The 20,488-nt window shown below is 38.1% G+C and overlaps 1 protein-coding gene across 2 annotated transcripts in view; it reads left to right on the plus strand.

The window, feature by feature from the left end:
- SHROOM4 (shroom family member 4) overlaps window positions 1-20,488 on the plus strand; it is a 211,019-nt gene that overhangs the window by 98,062 nt on the left and 92,469 nt on the right. Inside the window, exon 2 of one of the 2 annotated variants that reach the window (XM_079124526.1) lies at window positions 10,575-10,726. The exons of the other annotated variant lie outside the window; for it this stretch is intronic. Coding sequence (XP_078980652.1) covers window positions 10,575-10,726 — 152 coding nt within the window. The remainder of the gene's footprint in view (window positions 1-10,574; window positions 10,727-20,488) is intronic. 2 annotated transcript variants of the gene reach the window in all.

The raw sequence follows: 20,488 nt of genomic DNA on the forward strand, positions 1-20,488 counted from the left end.
CCATCCTACGAGGAGGAGCAGGGCTCCACTCTTGTGTTTGAGATTAGGGAAGTGAGAGTGAGCAAGACAGGAGTTAAAAATCTGGTTCTCTCTTTTCACCCAGCCTTAACCTAAAAAACAAATTCTGATACATTTCTGAATGGCTTCTGCACTGCTCACCCAGGTCTTGAACTCAAATGCCCATCAGCCCTCCTTCATTTGTTTCTCAAGCTAATCCTGGCATTGGAAGGGGAAAATGATCTCTGTTTTAAAAGTCCCTATCCCCCCATTACCACATATAAACAATGGAGTGCATTCTCTCCCTCCCCCCGCTCTATTCATTTGTGGAAGCTCAGTTTTGTTTTATGTTGTTGACACATCTTGCTGAGCAGGAAAGAGATGGTGCTCCATTTCTCTGTCACCATGTGAACAGGATTCTTGGAGCAGACAGTAGGATGGCTCACTTGTTCCCAGATTTGCAACACAATGTGAAAGCAGCAGCAACTGTGGCCATTTAATTTCAAGGTGGATCTGCCCTGGGATCAGTAAAGACATTAATTGTTATTGTCTTTGCAACATACATATGTGCCTTGTTAGGTTATTTCTGTGGGAGCTGTTTGCTTTGGTATTAGTCATTCCGAAGGGTGGGAGGAAGTCAAATGGCTCTTTTCTTTTTCATTTTCCACTGGTCAGGAGCTAAGTGAAGACCAGAGATTCAAATCCTTATTGTGGTAAATGGGCCTGGTCAGGAGCAAACAATGTTCCTGGACTAGCATGTGGTTGCCCAGCTCTGGAAAATAGAAATCAAGCCTCATCTCCCTTCATCCACATCTGGTAGAGGGACATGGGTACCTAGTAAGGTGGACAAGCAGTCTCTAGGCAACAGAGCAGGCTAGTGGTTTCCAGAGGCAGCCTTTTTTCCTTCCTCTGAAGGGTGTGCAGTGCATTGGTCCTTTTCCAGTTAGAAGTGACTAATGTTGGATATGTGCACTTTTGCATAATGGGTTATAAATAAGTGGCTTCAGGGAACCAGCAATGAGTTATTCAGTGAACCTGGCTTTGGGATAGTTCAGATTCCAGATAGTTAATCACATCCTCTTGGGCTGGAAGGCTGTATCTAACTCATTCACAGCCAACTGGCAAATTAAAAAGACAGTTTTGATCAACTTGAAGAATAGTTTTCAAATCAACAATGGGTTGATACTGGAGAAATAAAGATTACATTAATCCAAGCAGTATTACTTCCATCTCTCTCTAGTAATCCGGTGGGATTTAACACGCATTCTTGTTTTAATTTGGGCATTATGCACAGTTCAAAAATGCCAGTGAATTGATATGTCCTCTTTACGGGATTTTTTTTTTTTCTGGGCTGTGTGTGTGTGTGTGTGTGTGTGCGTGCACATGTGCGCGTGCAGGGGATGAAATCCAGGGCTCTGCACGGGCCACTCAAGAATGAGCTACATTCCTAGCCCACAGTGTTGTTATATTGGATGGTTTGTAAGAGATTGTTGCTCTTTCAGCCCCCTAGGCTCACCCACTACGTTAGCATACAGTGCTGTCCTCATGCTAAGAGGGCATCATGGGCTTTCTGGTTTGCTCTAGACTCGTTTAATGCTATGCAGAGGAGCATATCATGGTTGCTTCTAGTCAACTATGTTGCTAACAACTGCCTCTGGAAGTCAGGAGCAAAGATCCTAGCATTCTTCCATCTCCTTTCCTCTGCTTTCTTCCATCCCAGTCCACCCTGAACCCCCACTATCACATCAGCTTTGTAAGGTTCTTTGGTCACTTGTAACACTAAAGGGCTTATCTTACTTGACAGTCAAGAAGCACAGGCAATAAGGGGACAGTAATGATGCCTGGGGAAGAGCTAGTTGCTCGAATGGTAATGACCTGATGAAGTTCAGCTTTTAGGATTTGGTGTCAGGAACTCTGGAGACCATAAGAAAGAGCTGTACGTGCAATGGACAAGAAGAGCTGCATACATGGCTCCAACATGGGGCGAGGACTGATTCTGTGTTTAGTATATGTCAAGATAGAGAGTGGTCAGAGATTCAAAACAAAACAAAACTTTTGACCATTACTGGTTGGCAGGTGAAGAACATGAAGTGTTGATCTTCATTTTCACTTCCTACTGAAAGCATCCACCTTGTGGGGAGGGGCGGATGAACACTGTATCAAAGCAGAGAGGAACTGTGAGAGTCCTATTGTGGAGGCTTATCTTGAAGAGAAATATTTTGCCTTGCAGAAATATAATCCAAACAGTATAGAGATCTTTGTTTTTAAAATTCTTTCTTCAATTTAGAAATAATTTATAAACAATAAAATGCACAGATCTCAATGAAGTTTTTGCTGATTATATGTATATTCCCATATAATCAGCAAACATGTCTAACATTTCCAGCACCCCCAGAAAAATTCCTCATGTGCCTTTCCAATCAGTATACCCTCTTCCTAGTTAACCACTTTTCACCTTTTTCACCATCAGATTGTTTCTGTTCTTGATCTTCTTACAATATGGAATCATACTATAGTCTTGTCTTTTCTGGTCAACATAATATTTTCTTCATTTATTTTTAAATTATTTCTTTTTTGGTACAAGGAATTGAACTCAGGGGTGCTTAACCACTGAGCCACATACCTAACTCTTTTTATTTTGTATTTTCAGACAGGGTCTTGCTAAATTGCTTAGTGCCTTGCTAACATGCTGAGGCTGGCCTTGAACTACTTATCCTCTTGCCTCAGCCTCCCAAGTTGCTGGGATTACAGGCACACACTACTATACCTGGCAACATATTTTAGAGTGTGGTGCATTTTGTTGCATGTATCAATATCTTGTTCTTTATATTGCTGTATAGTATGTATACCACTTTGTGTACACGTATATTTTGATGAACATTTGGGTTATTCCTACTTTTTGTCTATTATAAATAAAGCTGCTATGTACAAGCAAATCTTTTTTAGACATGTGCACTTCTTTCTCTTGGGTATCCCAAGGTGTGGAATTGCTGAATCTGGGAGAAGGTATACAGTCCAGAGTTGTTGTATAATTATACATTCCTGCCAACAACACAGAGAGTTCAAATTGCTTTATATTCTTGCCAGTACTTTGTATTTTCACTCTTTATAGTTTTAGGCATTCTGGTGGATAGGTAGTGATATTTTACTATGATTTAAAATTGTCTTTCCTTGATGAAAAATTGTATTGAGCATCTTTTCATATGCTTATTGAGCATTTGGCTACCTTCTTTATGGAGTGCTTGTTCAAGTCTTCTGCCAACTGTTAATTGGCTATTGGTCTTTCTCTTATTGATTTGTAGTTCTTTTCATATTCTAAGTCTTTTGTCAGATATACTTATTATGAATATTTTCCTGTTCTGTGGCTTGACTTTTCATTTTTTGGTGTATCTGTGGTGCTGGACATGGAATACAGGGACTCATACATCCTAGACAAGTTCTCTACCACTGAGCTATATCCCCAGCCCTTTTTAATTTTTTAAAAACATTCATGAATGCTGGGCGTGTTGGCACATGGCTATAATCCCAGTAACTTGGGAGCCTGAGGCAGAAAGATCTCAAGTTCAAAGCCAGCCTCAGTAATTTAGCAAGACTCCATCTCAAAATTAAAAACAAAACAAAACAAAAAACAATGAAAAGGACTGGGGATATGGCTCAGCGGTTAAGCACCCCTGGGTTCAATCTCTGATACAAAAGAATCAAAATCATGACAGGGTCTCACTAAGATGCCTAGTCTGTCCCTGAACCTGCTAGTCATCCTGCCTCAGCCTCCCAAGTAGCTGGGATTACAGGCATGCACCACTGTGCCCAGTTATCACTGTTTTTATTGACAACTTTAATGAAGATTTTTTGTTTGGATGAACCAACAAATTTTTTAAGGTTACTATCTTTTGCATCTGGCCCAAGAAATCTCTGTCCAACCTCAAGGTCACTAAGATATGCTGCTATGTTTTCCTCTGAAAGTATTATTGGGGTCAGGTGTGTTGACTCGAACCTGTAATCCCAGCAACCCAGGAGGCTGAGGCAGGAGGTTTGCAAGTTCCAGGCCAGCCTCAGCAACTTAGTGAGCCCTCAGTAACTTAGTGAGACACTGTCTCAAAAATATAATAAACAAATAAAATGGGATGGGGTTGTAGCTCAGTGGTAAAGCACCCCTGAGTTCAATCCCCAGGGGCAAAAATTAAATAATTAAAAGCATTATGGTTTTATCCCTCTCATTTTGGTCTATGACCTGGCCAATTTTTTAGTAAAAGTTTATATCAGTGAAAATGTTTTTAATATGAACATGTATTCCTAATATATATATATAAGATATATATATATATTATATTAGGGATATTGTATTATATATAATATATATAATTTTATTTATGGATGATACAATTTAATTCTAATGGTAACAAATATTTGCTAATAGTTACTAAACTTTACTAAGTGTAGTTAATTTTTTTTTATAAACAAGTGCCAGTGGATCATGTGCACAGCCTGGAATATATGCACCCTGCTGTGGAAACTATTGTCCTAAACCACCAAATACTAACATTTATAACAAGCACTGATAATATCAGCAGAAGACTTCAGGGTAAACAAATGGCTAGAGTTGACAAAATATAAACAGGACCCCAGTAAGCACGACTGCGAACCATGAAAGAAGCTTTGCATTTACTCTTGTGTCCCCTTACCTGGCTTATGGAGATAGCAGGACTACGTGATTTGGTAGGAGCAAAGACAGACTTGCCTTTGGTTGCTGACTTAGGGACAGTGCTTTTGACTCCCTTCCCCTCATCACCAAATTCCTAGAGCTGAGCTTGACTCTGGGTTGATTGAATTTTTGGCAAAGATGCTTAGAATTTGACTTGGGCTAATCCCCAGGGAAATTTAATGATTCAGAGCTTTGAGGGCCTTTGTTGTGAGGATTAGTAAACTAGATGGTGATTAAGCAGCTGGAGAGGAAGGTGTTGTCTGTGCAGATAGGTCATGCTATGGGGCAATGTAAGGTTCTAATGGCTCAAGGGCAGGGAAGTCCTTTGGCCTGATCCCTAGAGCTTTCTACTCTAGGGCATCTCCTTGTAGGATTTGGTTATCTTCTCCTTAGCTGGCTTCTCCTTCAGTGTCTACCTCCTCACTCTATCCACATACAGGATTACTGCTTTGATCTAGGCCTACTTATATCTTTTTAATTGGCTATTATTTTTGAATTCTCATTTATTTAAGAGGTATTTTTTTTTTCTGTTTTACCTTTTGGGGAGCTAGAGTAAAGAAGGGAAGATTAGGAGCAACAGAGCTTCTTGGGGTTTTTTTTAAACCCAGACTGCTTTGGAAATTTGAGAGGAATTTTTAAGGGAGGAAGTTGCTGAGAGAGACAAGTTAGGGCAGCTGGTGTCTACAACCTGGAATCAGAGTGTTGAAAACCATGGCAAGGAGATTGCAGAGGTTTAAAAGCCCGTATCTCCCCTGCTCAGGGCACCCTGATTAATCCCTCTTAGCATGAAGAGATTCTAAGATATACCAACAGATGGACAGGATAGATCAGAAACAGATGACCCCCGCCCCAGTCTATGGTTCACTCAAGATTTCCCACGAAATTTCTGGAAGAGCAAGGTCTTTATCCATTCTTTCATGATTCTATTTCCTAACAGTTAAACTTCCCCAAACCAGTTTATCCCCATCTCTACATTTTCTCCTCATTGATTTCCCAGAAAAGGTCAAATTGCTGAACACATATTTATAGCATCATTAAAAACTTGAAAATCTTTCAAAGACACTAAAAGGCATTCAGAGGACACACACAAAACACACATGCACACACTTTTTAAGCAATAGATCTGCAATACTCTCCATGAACATTTTCTATATGCCAAAAAAAATACATCAATTAACAATTACGTTATTTGCATTTTTACACTACAGACAAGCTTGTAGAGGTTGGTATTAGGGCTGGTAATTTGGTCAGAGCCTCTGAAAAGTGACCCAAAAAGTTTCAGTTGATTCCTACTTTTTCTAATAAATTTCTAGTAGGAAGCAGAGGTATCAAAATCATGTCATTGATTTTGTAAGTATTTTTTTAGCTGTAGATGCACACAATACCTTTACTTTATTTATTTTTATGTGGTGCTGAGGATCAAACTCAGGGCTTCACACATGAGGAGCAAGTGCTCTACCACTGAACTACAATCCCAGCCCCATGTCACTGATTTTTAATGCTGCTCTTATACTAGTGTAGTAACTATTAAATACCTGTTTTTTTATTGTTGCAACTGGTGTCCTTGTACTAAAAGCATTTTTAAAAATTTAAACCTGATCTGATATTTCTTTCCTTTCCTTATGCATATATTCTGAGGCTATTCTAAAGACTCAGGAAAGTATTTGCTTGTATCTGATAAAATAAAAGCTACTAACAAGCCAGTAAATGCTGTTAAGCCCATTTTTCTTTGCCCTTACTCTCAAGGGGCCAACTTGTCACTTTGTTGACAGCCATCACAGTACTTCATGCTTCATTGAAGACCCATCAAAAATTTCCAAATCACCAGCTCATTAGGACAAAATGGAGCTTCAGGAATCTTTTTCTGTCATTGTCCCAACCATGCCTTATTAAATGTTCCAAACTTGGTGGACCACTCTGAAACAATGGATAAAGACCTAGGGGAGTTGAGAGATGGATGTTAATTAGTCAGTTTTCTAGGAGCGAAACACGGGTAAAAGCAAAGTACAATGGGGAGAAAATCCCGGATTATCTGTGTCAGCAGAAGGATAATGCATGACTTTGCTAACCGTTCACAGGTCACTGAATGTCAGAACTGCAAAGGCATAGAGCTGTCAGAACCCCAAGAGATCATCTAGCCAGGCCCCTGTGTTTTACCAGGGTAGGAGAGGCTGCAAGAGTAGAAAGGGACTTGTCCAAGGTCAATGAGCTCTTCCCAGCTTTCCAGACACCATCTGGCTTTTGGTTCTGTGCCCTCAATGCAATCAATTTTCATTTACTTGGGCCACTCACTGCTAGCCCAGTGATCACTTGGATAATACAAAATGATGCAAACGTTAACCATTGTTTACATTGAGTTTTGTGATATGTGTTTATACTGACAATCCAGTGCATCTGGGTCTAATTTGAGAATTCACAGCACTTCAAATGAAACAGGATAGCCACCCTGAAGGTTTGATTCAGGAGGGGCTGGAAAATTGACCAGCCTTACTGAACTGACAGCATCATATGATGTTACACAGTCCTACAAGCAGGGTATGTTAATTTCAATAAGTGTGATGATTCACACCTTTCCTGGGCCCCAGCCAGAGTTAAAGAGTGGTGGGCAGGGGAAAATAAAACCTTTTATAGAAATATCTATATCAGTATCTATATCCATATATTTATCTATATTTATATATCTTTTCTTCCTCCCTCTTCCCCTGCCATTTGTTCTCTCTTCCCTTTCTTTATTTTTCCTTGTTAGAGACATGAACATCTGCTTTGTCTTCCATAAACAAGTGTGTGATTGAGCCATTGACCTGGAGAACTAGTTGTCAGAAGGCCAAACAATAACTGGAGCAGGGAGGGGATAGACTAGTGAGCAAGAAAAAAAGGACTCAAAAGCCTGGAGGACTAAGGAGTCAGTTGTACAGTTCAGTAAATACCCTATATCTGGAAGAGGGCTAGTTTGGGGTATAGTACCTGAGGATCTCCAGTCAAATGGAGTCTCACTCCTGGTCTGGATCCTCTGTACCCTGGGATTGTGCTGGGTACCCCAGATTTGCTGATTTCTACTCAGTATGTCCATCCTGAGGAAGATGCTGCTGGTGACTGAGAAGGGCCACGGAGCAGAAAAAAGAGCACAGTCAAACTCTGGCGATAATTCAAGAATGAATCTCTGCAAGGTCTCAGGTAGTGGCAGCTAAAGTGGCAGTAGGGAATGCAAACTGTCTGAGCTTTTGCTGCAGCAATAATTAAGCCTTTTAGTTTAAAAGGTTTCCCTTTTTCATTTTCTGGCCAAGAATAAACAGAAATCTTGCTGATGTAACCTAGTGCTTAATTAACCAAAGGCAGTACTTAATATCAATACATATTGAAGGAAAGACTTGTTATGAGTAACAGTCATATGGATAATTGAGTTGTATGAATAAAAAAATGGGTAGAGTGAATTAAGGCTAATGTACATCAACAGGGAAAATCTATTAGCATTCATTAGTTAGACTCCTGTTTACAGTTCTTTGTTAGCCTCAGGAAGCCCTTTCAAATGGCTGATCCATGTTGAAAGTTCTGCCTGATGCTGAGGGCCTTCTGTGGATGCCAAAGTAATGAGTCATTCAAGTAGAATTTATGAAATTCAAGTACTGCACTTTGCTTTCCTCTTCCCTTTACTTTTTTTCCCCCAGCAAGCAGCAGTTTCTGTGAAGTAATAGTGATAATGGCAATGGAAATAAGAATATCTATTTAATTTGCTGAGAGTTGTTTCACATTTACCAATATCAGCATGCTTTGTTTCAAGGGGTGGCCCAGGTGCCAGAAAAACACATATACACATATATACACACATATGTATATGTGTATATTTATATATATATATATAGCATATATATATATACCTCCAAGGTGTGTATGATATATATATGTATTTGTGTGTATAGATATATTTATGTATATATACACACAAAGCTATATATGTATATACACATATACATGTGTGTGTTTACATATATATCTGGCTCAGGTGTGTGTATTTATATCCGTCTATCTATATGTATGTACATATATATACATATACATGTGTATGTATGCATATATCTTTGTACTGGAAACTGGGCCATACATATATGTCTTCAAATATGTCTTCAATGTCACTCAGTCAACCTATGATTTTTCAGACAAGGGTTAATTTTTTTAAAATGTTGGATTAGCACCAAAACGTTGAATAAGTCTGTGATTTAACCCAGAAGTTCAATTTATTTGATGGGGGTTTAAAAATCCTGAATTAACATTTTTCTCTACACTTAGAAGATCTTATCTGCCAAATTACACATATGCTGACTGACCTAAAACTCAGCAATATTCTAACTTCCAGGGTGTGAGCATAGATTGGGGATACTGACAGGAAGAGTAGAACAAGAGTGGAAGTGTAAACCCACCTTCAGTGAAGATGAGCCCTTTTAAAGTATATGTTCTCCTAAGGGCTGTATAACTTAATCATATTGAGCTCCTTTTTGAAATTTTTTTACCTGACCATCTCCATAAACTTTAGACAGCAACTCTGAGGCTAAGAGATATGAGTATGGTTCATTTCTGTATCTCTAGCACTTTGTATGTTGTTCTATGCATAAAAAATTCATTAAATACTTGAGGGGTGAGTTAATAGATATATGTCTCCTTTCCCCATGAATGGAATTGATATTCTAATAAGCAGAATCACCTTTGTGCTAAAAGGAATGTTACATATAAAATAAGCAATAGCGAGGAATCTTGGGGACATTCTGCTTTGTTTTTTCCTACCCCAATAACTATTACTTCTGGTTTTGCTTTTAATGGCACTGACTTGACAACCTTTTCATCCAGATTGATTGATGGAGATCTGTAGGCCTTGGTGGAACAGAAAATACCTATATTCCCAGTTTTTGCTGAATGCCCACATGTGTCAGGACTGGAAGCACTGTGCTAGGCACTTGAAGAGGCATAGATAAATGAGCAGCTACTTTGTTCATACCTACTTCATATCTGTTGAATTTTCTAGTACATTTGCAGAAAGTTGAGTGGGGAGTCACCTTCAAGGGCTTTAGTCAACCCCCTATTATAATAATCTGCGATCATATTTCTTAAGGACTTCCCAAACACTTCCAATACTAACCACCCTGTGACATAGGTATTCTTATTATCTACACTTTACACATGAGGCAATTGAGACACGGGTGTTAGGTAACTTGCTTAGGATCACACAGCTACAAAGTAGTAGGGCCAGAATTTAAAGTCAAGTTTATCAAACTTCAAAGCCTTCTCAAAGACAGGAAAGGACTTAGTTCTAATTTTGTGTGCATTTTGCAGTGCCATGTTTCTACTGTAGCCATACTGTGGGGTTCCTTCCAAATGTCATTTTCTGTTTTAGAAGTGAGATTTTGTTTTGTTTTTGTTTTTTTGTACCGGGGATTGAACCTAGGGGTGCTTAACCATGGATCCAAATCCCCAGCTCTTTTTTATATTTTATTTACAGATAGGGTCTTGTTGAGTTGCTTAGAGTCATGCTAAGTTGCTGAGGCTGGCTTTAAACTCATGATCTTCCTGCCTCAGCCTCTGGAGTCGCTGGGATTACAGGCTTGCGCCCCACGCCTGGCTTAGAAGTTTTAGTCTTCCCAGATGGACTGTTCATTCCTCCAGGCAGGGATTGCATTATTTCTGTGTTGAACCCTTCCTCAAAGGTTTACCCAAGTTTTGCCTTCAGTAAATAATGGCCTGTGATCAACTCAGCTGCTCCCAGAAGCTGCCTGGAGCCATTCCCCTATCCTTCCTGTGGCTCCAAGATTGGGAGGAACCAGGAAGTAGAATCATGGGGAGGAAGTCCCCTCACCACCTGCTTTCTATTTTGTTCTCTGAAACACAGATTGAAGATGGAGGCAAGGCAGCCTTGTCCCAGAAGATGAGGACTGGTGATGAGCTGGTGAATATCAATGGCACTCCATTGTATGGCTCCCGCCAAGAAGCTCTCATCCTCATCAAAGGCTCCTTCCGGATCCTCAAGCTGATTGTCAGGAGGTAAGGTACAGGTGCAGAGGCCACTGAAATACTTGGTTGGTGTCAAAGCCTCGGTAGAGTCACATCTTTGTCATTATCATCAAGGAGAGAGGTGTATCACATGGACAGACTTTTGTGGACAACTAAAGCAGATTGGCATAGGAGAAAGGACCTTTGGTGCGACTGCCACATACTACCTATATCACTTCAGATACATTTATTTTGCCTCTGCCAGACTCAGTTTCCCTATTTAAATCAGAGGACTAAATTGCTCAGTACACACTAAGAGTCTACCTAAGCCAGCTTTTTTTCCATCTCTTTCATAATAGGTTGCCACTATTGAACTACATATAACAGAGGTTTTTTTAAATTATTTTTTAGTTTTTACAGACTGCATTTTGATTCATTGTACACAAATGGGGTACATCATTTCGTTTCTATGCTCAGAGGGTTTTTTTAAAGTGCATTATACTTGTGCATAATTGTCATTTTGACATAAACAATATTATGTCATTTTGTCATTTTGACATAGACAATATTAATAAGGCTCTACTGCCACTCATGGTAGGCATTCTGAAGGCTGTAGCAAACTCTAAGATAGAAACCTTGCCCTTGAGGATTGTATAGTGGAAAAGCAAAGAAGAGACACATATATGACCAAGTGATTAGCAATATCTTTTTTTTTTAAATGGTGCTGAGGATTGAACCCAGGGCCTTGTGCTTGTAAGGCAAGCACCCTACCAACTGAGCTATATCCCCATCCCCTAGCAATATCTTTTTAAAGAAAGTAATAAAGGAGGTTTCCCAGGGTGGAATGTGAATGTCAATGAATTGTTCAGATAGAAATTGCCATTGAGAAGAAAAAGAGATCACTTCAGACCAGATTGACAGGGTATGATTCTATAAAGGACATGGACTTTGAGCTAAAGGGTAGGTGGAATTTGAATAACAAGCCATCAGAATGAGACACTCCAGGTAAGTACAGTGAAGGAAGCAAAAGGAAGGGAAGCACATTTTTGGACACAGTCCTTATGTCGATGCCAAAGCATCTGCCTTTTAGTGAGCTTTCCATCTGACTATTATTTTCTTTTTCAATACTGGGCATTGAACCTGAGGCCTTGCACATGCTAGTCAAGCACTTGACCACCAAGACACATCCCCAGTCCCATGGTCTTTCATTTTGCTGTTGTATCTCTACGTTGTATTACTGGAGCTCAGACTTCTCCCTTTGTTTTGTTTTATTTTGTTTTTAATTTTTTTTAGTTGTAGATGAACACAATGCCTCTATTTTATTCATTTATTTATATGTGGTGCTGGGACTTGAACCCAGTGCCTCACACATGCTAGGCCAGTGCTCTACCACTAAGCCACAACCCCAGCCTGGCCTTCTCCCTTTGTCTTGGATGGTTTCCTTTATTCTACATAAATGCTTAAGTTCCTGAATTTTAATTATTTTTACTAGAAAAAAATTAAAAACACCTTCCTATAATCCTACTTCTCTTTCGGGCTGCTACTGTCCCATCTTTCTCCTTTTGTTCAAACTTAGTCTCAAACTCAGAGTCTATATTCACTGTCTCCACCTCTCCACCTGCCATCTAGCTTTCCATCCTTAGAACATCGCTGAAACAACTATGTCAAAATACACAAATTATCTCCAAATTGTCAAAGCCAATGGATTATTTCAATCTTCATCGAATATGATTTCTACATGACATTTGATATTATCACTTCCTCAATTTTACCCTCCTTTATGAAATTCTTACTTTCCAGATACCCTGGTGCTTCATTCTTTTCCTACTTCTTCGTCCATTTCTTAACCAGGCTCTTTACTACCTGGCATTCCTCTGAGTGTCCCTCAAATGCTGGTATTTCCCCTAGTTCCTTTCTAACTTCATCAATATACTGTGAATAGTCTCACCCCATTCTCTAGCTTTACTTTGTATCTACTTGTGGATGACTATCTCTCTTGTGTCCCATAAGATAATCTACTTCCAACTGGACATTTATACTTAGGTGTCTCCAAAGCATTTCAAAAAGAACATGCTCAAAACTAACACATCGTATTCTTATCCACCCAAGTTCTTTATCTCAGTGACCAGGACCATAAATCCCTGGGTCAACCAAGCTAGACAAATAACTTTCTTCAATTATTCCATTGTTCTCATGTTCCTATATCAAAATTATTTATCCTGAAGAGACAATACTTAGGGGAAAAGGATTTGGGGTTAAGAAGGGGAGGTTATATAGCATCCCATTGATTTATTGAATTGCCTCTTAGTATGTAAAATTAAGCCATGGCTACCCATGTGTGTACCTGGATAAGAGGTGGCATGCTAAGTAATATACTGTACAATACACATTATCACTGATTTAGTGTTGGATTGCTCATGGTTTAAGTTTAAAATGAGATTTATTGTAGAGGTAGCTTGTGAAAAAATGTATTGGTGCATAATAATTATGTATAATAATAGAATTAATTGTGACACTCATACATACTCATAATTTGATAAACTTCAGACCCTTACCCTTTCCTCCTCCCTTCCCCATGCACATTCTCTAGTCTATTGTTCTCTCTTCTGTTTTCATGAGATTCTTTTTTTGTCTTTTTCCTCTCTACCTTCCACATAAGAAAGAAAATATATGACCCTTGACTTTCTGAGTCTGACTTATTTCACTTCACATGATGTTCTCCAGTTTTATCCATTTGCTTGCAAATGGCATAATATTTTATGGCTGAATATAACTACTGCATATATATATAACATTTTCTTTTATATATATATAACATTTTATATATATATGTATATATATATATATATAGGATTTTCCATTAGTCTCTGAACAATACCTAGGCTGATTCCATAACTTAGCTATTATTAATTGTGCTGCTGTAAATATGAATATGCATATATTCCTATAGTATTCTAAATTTTTTGGGTAAATATGAAGGAGTGGTATAGATGGGTCATATGGTGTTTCTGTTTCAAGTCTTTTGAGGAACTTGGAGTGGAAGTTTAATAAGAGTTTTTGTTTTGGAGTCTGATAGACTTATGTATGTAACTTCCTGTTACAGTCACATGGGAAATAGTAATTCCTGATATAATGACATTATTATGATGATTAAATGAGACACTTTGTACAAAGTGCCTTTCACATAATGGTTCTCTGGGAATTTCAGTTCCACTCCTTTCCCTAGGGTATAAAGGAAGCATAACTGGAGTAACCAAACATTGTTAAATGGAGAGCACACATCAGAACTGTGGTATGCTTTGCAACCTAACTTATTGCAGTATAATTTGCTGGGAAACCATTAGGGGTGGTAAAGACCTGAACAAGAAATACAGACTTTTGTGAGATGCTGGTTGTAGAGATACTAGCACTTGGAAGGGCACCATCCAGAGTAGCTTCTGAGCCACTCACAGGAGTGTGAGGATTTCCATGTTTCACCCACCCATCCTCCGTTGGCAAGCTCCATATCTTCTTTTTCCCTGCCCACTGCAACATCTGCCACTATCAGTCACCTAGGAGTGGTGATAATTATGGCCTTAGTGATAGCAGGGCCTTTGATTTTCATAGTGTGGCAGGCCCTATGGCTTCCTGAACCTACACTGTCTACCCTTTCCGCCCCCCACCTCAGCCCCTATTGGTGGAAGCGTTCAATGCATAATTTATGAACTGATGCTGCCCTCTTGTGGAAAACTTAACCTTCACATGGACTACCCTAAGCATGGCATAGGAAATTAATTCCTTCTTGTTTAGTCCAAGTTGTTTTCCCCTCAAGTTTATGGAAGAACTGTTAGTACATAAAAGAAGTATGCTTTCCCTGTGATTTATGAATATTCATCCTAGTGTTTTGTACAAAGGTAGAAGGGCTTTGCTTTGAGTAAGCAATCAACTGACAAAGACCCAATACTGAGCTTTAGGTCTGGGCTTGAATCCTTTGAGAATGAACATAAAGAGAAGGAACTTCAGAAAATTGCCTATTCTGTAAAGCCAACCCAGCTCTTCCTCCTATATTGCCTTTTTTGATAATGGTCAAATCAGGAGCCTAGGTGTATCCTCAACTCTTCTCTTTCCTCACCCCCTGCAGTCCAAGTAACTTCAAGTCTTGATGTCTTTAATCTGTTGAAAATCCTCTCTGCTGCCTTTGTATTAATTCAATCACTCACGATTTCTCACCTGAACTATTTTCAGAGCCTTCCCACTGGCTTCTCAGCATTTGGTCTCACCTCCTTCCAATCAATCCATTCTCCAAATAGGCATCTGAGCATGTCACTTCTCTTATGTGAAAAAAAAAATCAGGGATAATAATCATATGATCATGTTATTCTCAGGAGATTCATTTTATATTAATAGAAGATACAAACCAGTTTGAAGATAATGTATTTATAAACCATTTTTTTCCACAGAAAATGCCATCTGAATATGTAAAGAAAAAACTTTGCTGTAGAAAAATTATGGAAATGTCTGGGAGACTTTAACATAATTTAACTATGACAATGTATACTGAAAACAAATATGTAAAAGATTTGAAAAGCATAATTCAATCTAATAAATTTCAAAAAATGTATTTAACAGACAGCGCATATATTTTAAAATGTTAAGAAAACATTTTCTTAAAAAATGACCACATATGCCCAAAGTCTTTTGCAAACTCTTAAAAGTAGAAATCACATTGGTCTTGATAGATATACAATGTTTTAAACAAAATCTTCAGTTCCTTGAATATTTCAGAACACATTTAAATGCTACTATTAGCTCAAAGAAACACTAGCAGACTAACACAAATAATAAAAGTGGGATCATGACATAGCAAAACTTTGAGATCAGGATTCAGAAGTAAATTCATAACCTTAAATATTTTATTAAAAATGAAGAATGAAATTACATGAATAAGAATTCAATATGGTATGAAGCCGAGGGCTAGTTCTCTTTGGAGAGAATGAATTAAATAGATAAGCTTCTAGCAAATTTAATCAAGAAAACAAAGATGAATTATAAATAAAATTTAAATGATAAATGCAATATAACAACAAAGTTTTTGAATTTCAAAAGACTATAACTGTACCTTAGTAAATTTGAAAATCTCAGAAAATTTTAAAATATCTAATAAAAACTGTTGACGTTGAAAACTAAATGGATTTGTAAAAGGAGAAATGTTGAAAATAATACCTGAAGAGAACTTTTGAACAATACTTTATGTCTAGATATTTTTATCAGGGCCTTCCCTAAAATTTTCTATGAATAGCTCAATTCAGTTCTGTAAAAAATGTTACAGATTTGAAAATGCTGCAGAGTTATATATTTTTAGTAGTCATCTTTTCTTCCTTTTTATTGTTTTTATTAATTATATATAACATTGGGATTCATTTTGACAAAATTATAGAGACATGGAATATAATTTGTTCTAATTCAGTCACCAGTACTTTACCTTCCCCTGCTCCCCCTGCAACCCATTCCCTTCCATCTACTCTATTTATCTTTGTGCTTTTTATTTTTAGTTTTCATTGTTGTTGCTCTTTTTCAGTTACTGCCTTGTGGATATACGTGATGGTGAGATTCACTGTGAAATATTCATATATGTACATAGAAAACTTAGGTCAGATTCATTCCTCTGTTCTTCCTTACTCCATCCTTCCTCCCTCCTCTTCAATCCCCTATTACTAGTCCAGGAAACTTATGTTTTAGAAGCAGCATTACTTTGACACCAAAACCTGACAGACTGCTCCAAAAGAGAATATTATGTCTAATTTGTTGAATTTACATGCAAAGTCTATAAATGATATCCTATCAAATCTAATTCAATAATAGAAGACAATAATAATCCAGGGCAAGTGTTAAAATATTTCTTAAAATGGGTAAAATTTTGACTCATGCAGATATAAAATGAACATATGTTAAAGTTTTATTAAACTCTAATGAGGAAACTGCAAAGTTAGGTATAACAAGTTCAAAGGAAAAGTCAAAGAAGCACAAATTTAATTTAAGGTCAATAATAGAGCACGATAATCAGTTTGGAAGCTATATGAGAAATATCCCCCATTCACAATAGCAACTAAACACTCAAAATATTGGAAGTGCCCTTAAGAAGAAATATGTGCTGGGCATAGTGGTGCACACCTGCAATCTCAGAGGCTCAGGAGGCTGAGGCAGGAGGATCCTGAGTTCAATGCCAACCTCCACAACTTAGCAAGAAATTCAGTGAGACTGTGTCTCTAAATAAAATACAAAAAGGTCTGGGGAGGGCTGGGGATATAGCTCAATTGGTAAAGTGCTTGCCTTGCATGCACAAGGTCCTGGATTCAATCCCCAGCACTTAAAAAAAAGAAATATATATATATATATATTTCTTTATATATATATATATGGTCTGGGGTTCAATCCCTGGTACAAAAGAAAAAAGAAGAAATACGCATAACACAAAGAGGATGTAAATGGAGGAAATTATAAAACCACACAGAAAAACATGTATACAAGTAATTTTTGATGTGTAGACAGTCTTAGGGCACAGTGTTATGTGATTTTTAAAAGGAGCAAGACATAGTTCATGAATATATTCACATTCCCTGGTTTAGGCTTGCTCTTCATAGACAACTTTCAAATGATTATTCCTCTACCTTTATGCAAGATCCATTGACTTTTTTCATTCATTAATTAATTCATTCATTCATTCAATCACTAAAACACACCCAGCTCTCCTTTCACTTTGCAGTTCAAAGGAGCAGGCTTTATCTTTGTCATGTTACCTATCAGCCTCTGGGTCATTTTCCCATTTTATACTTTGCCACCTGCTTCAGTGTCATCTTATCTAACTCAATTTTAGCTGTCATACTGAAAGATTTCATTGTCCTGTAAGAGTTACAAACTTTATAATCTTATGGAGCCCTGATCTTAACTTCAGTGAGCAAACCTATGTCAGCAGCTCACCCCCGTGACTGTATCATCGTCCCTGCCAAGATTTGAGTCAACAAATATTTACTGAATGGCAGACCTATGTTGGAGTCTGGAATTCAATCATGAACAATGTAGTTATGGACCCTGCTCTCATGGACCCCTCACCCCTCAGTTTTTCTCAGTCATGGTTCTTCATCTGTATCCAAGCACAGAAAATAATTTGATTATCATTTCACTTTTCCCAAGGATGATACATAACTAGGAGCATTTTAGTTGCATAAGAGAGAAGTTAATATATTTCATACAATTTGCATTTTAGTACCCTATTAAGTATCTCTAGCAAGTTCTTCAGTGAAACACACTGGCGAGTATCACCTAGGAACTTGCTAGAAATGCAAATGATTGGGCAACACCACAGACCCATAGACACACTGAATTAAAACTCTGGAGTTAATTTCCAGTATTGCAGGTTTTAGGTTTTTTGTGGTAGTGGGGATTGAACCCAGGGTTGCTCTACCACTGAGATACATCCCTTGCAATGTTCATTTTCTATCATGAGACAGGGCCTCACTAAGTTGCTGAGGCTGACCTCAAACTTGCAATCCTCCTGTCTCAGCCTCCCAAAGAGCTGGGATAGGCATGCACCACAGGGCCAGCTTTCATACGGTGTTTTTAATAAGCTTTCTCGCAAAACACTGACCATTTGAGAAGCACTGTCTTGAAGTATTAGGTCTTAATTTTCAGGAATCAATTGAGAACAATTAAATTCAACTCTAATAACAACCTTTTCCCCACCTAGCTTTCTCATACCTCATTCTCTTTATACTTGCTCCTCTTTATCATCAAGGTCTCAATTTTTTTTCCTCTTGTTCTACTAGGCTCCTTTTAATCACACTGGCTCAGGATCTCCTAACTCTATTCATTTAATCTAAGCTATCCCATGCACTTATAGTTTTAACTCCACTTCTGTAGTAATGACCATGTCTCTCATTCTAATCTCTTCCTACCCAAATTCAAGATTCATATATTCAGCAGCCAGATAGGAAAGCCCAACAGAAAATAGAAATGCAGTATATGTAAATCTGAATTTGTTATGTATCCTGTTAAGCTCTCTCCCCTGCCAGTAGTAGTTGTTGCTACCATCATCCACCCAGCCATCCAAGTGTGAAACCGATGAGTCATTCTGACTCTTTGCTCTCCCTCACTGAACCATGCTGATTTTATCTTTCAGACACTTCTAGAATCCATCCTCTTCTCTCCATTTCCACTGTTACTGCCCTAGTTCAGGCCCTCATCATCTCTCCCCTGAACTATTTCAGTCACCTCTCAGCTGCCTTAGATCTGTCTGCCAAGGTTTTGCCACAGAATCCAAAACACAGATTCAATTATATCAGTCCCCTGCTGAAAACTTGTCAGTGGCCTTCACTGCCCAGAGACACAATATATGTCATTTTATGTCCTCATTCCTACCCACGCCTGCAACTTCATCTGGCACATCTTGTTTTTTATGCTGGAGTAATATCATTCTCTAAGAATATCATGCTGTTTATCAACTCTGTGACTTTTCATTCTCCCCTTTCTACCTGTAGCATTCATTTTCTTTTCTTTTCCCTGTTAATTCCTTCATATTAACATTCACATGATCTGTTTATTTTTGTTTGTTTGTTTTTGTTTTTGGTACTGGGGATTGAACCCAGGTGTGCTTAACCACTGAACCACATCCTCGGTCCTTTTTTATATTTTATTTAGAGACAGGGTTCCACTAAGTTGCTTAGGGCCTCGCTAAGTTGCTGAGGCTGGCTATGAACTCACAATCCTGCATTCAGCTGCTGGAATTACAGGTGTGTGCCACGGCGCCCAGCTTAACATTCACATGCTTAAAGACTCAAGTCTTGGGTGATCATTTCTAAGATATCTTCTTTGACACATTAGGTTGATGTAGGTGGCCTTTCTCTAGCTCCTATAGAACTCTAGCCTTTATCACATTGTGCCAAATAGTTTGTTTCTAAATTTATTTTGCCTACTAGACTACACTAGATTTTAGTGAACTATAGCCATGGGCTAATCCAGCCCACAGTCTGATTTTATATGGCTTGCTATAAGAGTGTTGTTTATTTTAAAATATATTTTTAAATGATTGGGAGAAATAAAATAATGGTATTTTATAATATGTGAGATTATATAAAATTAAAATTTCAGTGCCCATAAAAAAGGTTTTATTGAAAAAGAGCCATACCTATTCATGTATTTACTGTTTATATTGTTTTTTCATTAAAATGGTGAAGTTGAGTAGTTGTGACAGAGATTGTATGGCTTAAAAAGCCTAAAATTATTTATTGTTTGGCTTTTTACAGAAGAATATTTCTGATCCTGGGACTAGAAGAACCATGAGGGGAAGGGCTACTCCTTATTCACTGTTGTGTCCCCAGGATGTAGTGCATTGTATGGCCCACAGGAAGGACTCAGGAATTATATTTTTACACATCCTGATAGGGAAGAAGGAAAGATTCAGTACTCCCCTCCCACATCCTGATGTAGGGATGTAGGAACTATGAGTAACTGGTTTGCTTGATTTTTCAGTCATCTAAATTGGCTTTGGCATTGAATTCATTCTCTTATGAGTATTGTTATTCATGAGATTGTTTTTAAGTAACCGATCAATTCTGAATACACTGAACAAAAAGCAAATATGCAGTTTTTATCATGTGTACCTGATGAGCAGGTCTTTGACCAGCATGAAGATTATGAAAAGGAGTAGTCATATCTTAGAGCCCTGTCCACGCCATCTGCCAACCTCCTGTGCTATCTTCTCTCAGTTGTTGTCATAATAGTTCTGCCATCCACAATTAAAAGCCTAAAATGATTAAAACTTATTACAAGTGAAGTTGT

The sequence above is a fragment of the Sciurus vulgaris genome, assembly GCF_902686455.1.
Source record: "Sciurus vulgaris genome assembly, chromosome: X".
Classification (NCBI taxonomy): domain Eukaryota; kingdom Metazoa; phylum Chordata; class Mammalia; order Rodentia; family Sciuridae; genus Sciurus; species Sciurus vulgaris.